At 49.8% G+C, this 6000-nt stretch overlaps 1 protein-coding gene across 4 annotated transcripts in view; it reads left to right on the top strand.

The window, feature by feature from the left end:
• The window catches only part of ankfn1b (ankyrin repeat and fibronectin type III domain containing 1b), a 296942-nt gene extending 291444 nt beyond the window's left edge, over nucleotides 1–5498 (top strand). For 3 of the 4 annotated variants that reach the window (XM_065007988.1, XM_065007987.1, XM_065007990.1), the window contains exons 18-24: nucleotides 1407–1573; nucleotides 1717–1867; nucleotides 1975–2143; nucleotides 2299–2465; nucleotides 2722–2929; nucleotides 3392–4068; nucleotides 4291–5498. In XM_065007988.1, the coding sequence (XP_064864060.1) occupies nucleotides 1407–1573; nucleotides 1717–1867; nucleotides 1975–2143; nucleotides 2299–2465; nucleotides 2722–2929; nucleotides 3392–4068; nucleotides 4291–4605 (1854 nt within the window). In that variant the 3' untranslated portion in view covers nucleotides 4606–5498. The remainder of the gene's footprint in view (nucleotides 1–1406; nucleotides 1574–1716; nucleotides 1868–1974; nucleotides 2144–2298; nucleotides 2466–2721; nucleotides 2930–3391; nucleotides 4069–4290) is intronic. The other variant, XM_065007989.1, reaches the window with a different exon arrangement.
• The last annotated feature ends 502 nt before the right edge of the window (nucleotides 5499–6000 follow it).

A 6000-nucleotide genomic window follows, 5' to 3' on the forward strand; every position in this document is an offset into this window, starting at 1 on the left:
TTTGGCCTGAATGCCAAGCATCACATATGGAGGAAACCTGGCACCATCCCTATGGGTCAGCATCACGCTGTGGGGATGTTTTTCAGTGGCAGGGACTGGGAGACTAGTCAGGATTGAGGAAAAAATGAACGGACCACGGAGAGAGTACAGAGAGATCCTTGATGAAAACCTGCTCCAGAGCGCTCAGGACCTCAGTCTGTGATGAAAGTTTACCTTCCAATAGGACAATGAGACTAAGCACACAGCCAGGACAACAGGAGGAGTGGCTTTGGGACAAGTGGGGTCCACCCAGGGTCCAGACTTGAACCCTATCAAACATATCCGGAGAGACCTGAAAATAGCTAAATAGCTCTGCAGCGATGCTCCCCATCCAACCTGACAGAGCTTGAGAGGATCTTCAAAGAAGAATGGGAGAAACTCCCCAAATAAAGGTGTGCCAAACGTGTAGTGTCATACCCAAGAAGACTCAAAGCTGTAATTGCTGCCAAAGGTGATTCAACAAAGTACTGAGTAAAGGGTCTGAATACTTATGTAAATGTTGTATTTCAGTTTTTTCTATTTAATACATTTGAAAACATTAAAAAAAGTGCTTTGTCATTATGGGGTATAGTGTGTAGATTGATGAGGGAAAAATACAATTGAATCAATTTTAGTATAAGGCTGTAACGTAACAAGATGTGGGAAAAAGGCAAGGGGTCTGAATACCTTCCGAATGCACCGTACTTTACAAACGTACATTTTCATTAAGTAGTTCTCAGACTCTGTTGTAGACTTACCAATTTCAAATCAAAAGGTTTACCAAACAATTATCAACTAAGAGCAGTTGGCTTTAGTAATATTCAAATGTATTTGAACACATGTGAAGACAATCATATACAAGTGACGTGATCATTGCATTGTGAAAAGCAATGACTTTATATGAACACGCATTGCAATCTGAAACATGAATTTCTAGATGCAACTGATGAATACGTTTAGTGAAAAAGGGACTGTATGATTTTGTGTGTTGTACTTAGTCAACTGAAATTGTGCTTAAGAGTTTTGAAGTAACTGCCATTTTTAAGGATCTGTTTTGAATTTTGTACTAAGCATTGTGGAAATGTACCACACACTTGTGAAAATGCACCAAAGCGATAGAAAGAAACTGTAAATATGGCTTATGATGCCAAATATGAACAAATGATATGATTGAAAACATATGAAATGCATTGTACGGTTATTATTTCACATTAACCAACAAAAAAATACAAAAGACCACAGACTGGTGCAAGCTGATCCTCAAAGCCCTCAAAGCAACAACATCATCTAAATAAATGACATCAAAATAAACTATTTCAAAGGCCATCCCAGACGTCAACAACGGCTGTCTCATGCCTTCCCCGTCTGGTTCCCATCGTCTATTTCAGGAGAAGCTGGCGTACCACAGACGGAGCAGGAAGCTCATCTCCCCAGGCCTGTACCTGGGCTACCTGAAGCTGTGTAGCTCTGTGGACCAGATCAGAGCCCTGGTGCCTCAGAAGCTACCCAACGTCCTCTGTCATGCTAAGATACGAGACAACTGTAATGTGTCTAGGTGAAGTACCTGGATACCAGCCACCGGGGTTTATCAGGGAATTCATTGATTTCATGTTATGGTGTTGTTATTGAAATACTAGCCATTGTCTGTAATATATTTGTAACTGTGTGTGTTTCCGTGTGTGTGTGTGTGTGTATCAGGGAGGAGTGGCAGTGGCTGCAGGCCCTCAGTTCTCTGGAGGAGTCTCTGGAGATGGACCAGGATGTGCAGAGCGCTCCACACCGCCTCCTACAGGACCTACGCAGCGCTGCCAAGGACCTCATGGCCCACATGAACATCCCTGTCAGCCAGGTCAGTACTCATCCATCCATCCATCCACCCATCCTTCCATCCATTACTATCCTTTACATGGCATCAATGTCATAGTTGTGACTCAGTATGCTGTCCCGCTGTCCCAGGTGCAGGACTTCCGTATCTATTCCCAGGAGGTGTTGGAATTTGGGGACACAGTGTCCTTCCTGCTACTGCTGCCCCCCTCAGACGACGTGTGTACGGCCCCCGGCCAGAACAACCCCTATTCCCCCCGATCAGGCTTCCTCACCCTGCCTCTGCAGATCTTTGAGCTGGGTCAGTACTGCTCTGTCTAGTAGGATTTCCTTATGTCTTCCAATTACTGTTATTTATGCAACTATAGTCATTCAGTTGACATCCGATTGATTGGCCTATTGTGACTTCTTTTTTTTTAAAGTCTGTCCTGTGCCCTTTTCTATCCCCCTCTACAGTTCACTTTGATGCCTACTGCCCCAGCTTCATAGGGCAGTACTGCCGTGTGTCTGCCCTGCTGGAGCTGGAGTCGCTCATGTCCCAGCAGACCCTGAGGGAGGCCTTCTCTGAGACGGAGCTCCACGCCGCCAAGCAGAAACACCAGCAGGTCCAGGAGCACATGCAGGTAGGTTGGAGACCTAGCTGAGCTTCCCGTAACCTAGATATCCTGATCTGGATGTAGTCTCCAATTGCTCCATAATAATGGAAACTACAGTCATATCAGAGCTAAGCAAGCATCACGCAAGGAGCTAAAAGACCACCTGGAGCTCATTTGTAGCACATGGCGTTTCAAAGAGCACAAAAAAAGTAAACAATATTGCATTTGAAAGAGCACTAAAAGTTAACAATGTATTTTTCCTGCATGTTTCCCCCTATTACAGCAAATGGAGGAGGTGTGGCGGGAGGCGCGGTGGATCATGGACGCCCTGCAGTATGCCCGCTACAAGCAGCCCACCGGGGCCATTTCCCTGGGCTGGATCATCCACTTCTCCAGGGACGCAGTGCCCGACACGCCCCGCTCCACCTCCTCCCAGCCAGACTACCTTCCCTCACCCATGCCCTCCCCCGAACCCAGCCGCAAGCACTCTGGTAAGACCCCGAGAACCTATCTTATAGGGGGCAGAGATAGGGCAAGGGGCTTTTCCTCCTGGTCACACAGCCTTGTGGTGTACGGTCCATTTTACGAGAAAATAAATGATTGTTTGTGTATGTGTGGCTTATACAAAGGTGAATGGTTGTGTGTGTTTTACCCACAGGGGAATGATTGTGTGTGTTTTACCCACAGGGGAATGATTGTGTGTGTTTTACCCACAGGGGAATGATTGTGTGTGTTTTACCCACAGGGGAATGGTTGTGTGTGTTTTACCCACAGGGGAATGGTTGTGTGTGTTTTACCCACAGGGGAATGATTGTGTGTGTTTTACCCACAGGGGAATGATTGTGTGTGTTTTACCCACAGGGGAATGATTGTGTGTGTTTTACCCACAGGGGAATGATTGTGTGCGGTTGACCTAAAGATGAATAATTGTGTTTTTTGTTTCTCCCCCACAGTAGACTTCCACGGTCTCTCAGATGAAGAGGGTTCCTCTGAGGTCTTCCTCACCACCGACAGCGACTACGACTCTAGCCGTGCCCAGAGCCCCCGCGAGTTGGACCTTCTGCCGCCCTCGCCCCTCTCCTCCTCCGGCGGCGGTGTGGGAGGAGGGCTTGGAGGGGGTTCAGGGACAGGAGCACTGAGAGACTCCACCCCAGACGTGCTCCAGGCCTCGGAGCCCCAGACAGGCCCTACCGGCGAACAACGGCTGAGCGGAGGGGGGCCCGGTGGGGAGAGGCGGAGGGGAAGGGGGGGTCCCATGGAGCTCTTCGACAGCGACTTCATCCTACCCAGCAGGCAGATCGAACTGCTGAGGATCACGGAGAAGAGGCAGGCCTTCTGTGTGAGAACCAGTAGTCTTGAATTCCCCTCTGGTGGTCATACTGCACACTCACCCTCACCATCCTCCTCCCCCCACCGCCGCTGGCACCGACCCTCCTCTGTGGACCGCTGCTGCCCTGCTGAGCGATGCCTGCCGCACCCCCAGCCCCCCGTCCGCACCCTGTCAGAGGACAGCGGCACCCAGAGGCTCTCAGGTTCCCCCTCGCCCGGTGCCCACAGGAAAGGCTGGCACGCCACGCTCCGGGTGTACCCGCAGTACCGAACCGGGCTACCCAAGGAAACCAGTGTCAAGGTATGTGGAACTTGGCTTGAGGATGTCCGGGTTTAATGAATTGTTGTTCATGTTTGGGTAACTCTTTCATTTGGGTATCCAATTATAAAACTGTCATAACTCAGGTGTAACATTGAAACCCCTTTTGACCAATCACATTCTGCTTAATCTGATTGCCTCTGTTCCTCTTTCTCTTCCACTCTCTGTCCCTCCCCTCCCCTCATCTCTCCCCCTCCCTCCCAGCTGCGGGTGACCCCAGGCACATCGGCCAGGGAGATGGTCCAGCTGGTGGTGCAGGAGATGAACGCGGTGTCGCGCCGGCTCCTCAGCGGTAGCAGTAGTAATGGAGGGGGAGCAGAGGGGGAGAAGTGTCTGTACAGCCCTGAGCAGCTGGAGCACTTTGGACTGGTGCTGGTGGTGGACGGCAGGGAGAAGTGGCTCCAGGATGACTTCTGTCCCCTGGAGCTGCAGAACCCCTGGCTCCGGGGCAAGCTGTGTGTCCGCATCAAGGCGTACTCGCCCCTGGCACTGCAGTACAGCAGGGCGACTACTGTTTGAAACTAAGGGGTGGGGAAGGATTCAGGGGGAGGGGGGACTTTAGGTCTGGACTACTAGATGGAGGTTCCTCCTTAGGAAATGTTGGAACATGAACTTTTAACATTTTACATGGGCAAATCCGAGGCAGCCTCCCTGGGATGAACTTCCACTGGAATTTTCTCAAATGTTCTCCCTCTCTTTCTCTCTCGTTCAAACTTTTTTCCTCTTCGGTTGTTTTTACCGTCCAGCCACTGTAGCTACAGAGCACAGTCGGGGGTTTTCTGTTTGTTTGTTTGTTGTTAACTGAAATGCTGCTGTGAGACTCTGTTTCCCATAAAGTCTCTTCCCACCCCATGTAAACTACACTTTCTTCCTCAATACTCACCTGGACATCAAATGTACAAAAGGAAATGGAAAGCTGTTGTTATTACGTTATTTGCATCACCAAACGTCAAAGCCCAAACAAAGGGATGTGACGTGAGGAAGATGAATGAATGAATGCTACCGCGCTTTGGCATGGGGCGTGATTGACTGCAACACATTTTGGCGCCTGCGTTGCCAGAACGCCACGGTATTGTCATCTGCAGCCACATGAGGGTGGACAAGCCTTTTCCTATGAACTTTTCCTGTGAGCCCTCTCTCTCTCTCTCTCTCCCTCTCTCTCATTCCAAGAGGCTGTTGGCTGCAACCCTGCAGCCGGCCTTCCCGACGTTCCCAGGATGTGGGCCCTGGACTCTTCCCAGAGGGCCCAGAGCGAGGGAAGGGGGCTGGCGTCTCCCAGCTCGGGACAGAATCTGGAATCTGCCCTGCGGTTTGACCTCTAAGTTTGTCACTCTGTCAGACTCGCCTCCCCTGACCACTGTTGTAACTTTGGGAAGGAGAGAGCCAGGAGTACAGAGGATTACACACAAGAAGGAGGGAGGGAGGGAGGGAGGGAGGGAGGGAGGGAGGGAGGGAGGGAGGGAGGGAGGGAGGGAGGGAGGCTGCAATGTCTTTGGGATTCTGGAACTTACTTTCTGGTGTTTCTTTTTCGTCGAGTGCAGGAGAAAATACTTTGTACATGGTGACTCCCGCCAATCTGTGGTAAAGTCATAAAACAAACCATCATCTCATCCAACTTAGCCATCGAAAAGGCGTAGAACGCAGATTTGGATTTTGAAAAACAAAACCCAAACAGGAACAAAGAAAGAGAAGCAATACTTTACTTCCACGTGTTCTTTTCTCGTTTGTTTCTTTGTGATTCGAGACGATTGTACACCTTCCAGAATTCGTCAAAAGTCTGAGCCATGCTAGCCATGTGCTAACCGATCGCCAGTGCAGTGTTATCCAGGCCGCTGGTACTCCAGTCCGACCATTAAGAGGTGTTTGTCTCCTCATTGGTGGTCTGTTCGTCTGTACAGTGCTATAAGTACTCCA

Source organism: Oncorhynchus nerka, linkage group LG23, assembly GCF_034236695.1.
Source record: "Oncorhynchus nerka isolate Pitt River linkage group LG23, Oner_Uvic_2.0, whole genome shotgun sequence".
NCBI lineage: Eukaryota > Metazoa > Chordata > Actinopteri > Salmoniformes > Salmonidae > Oncorhynchus > Oncorhynchus nerka.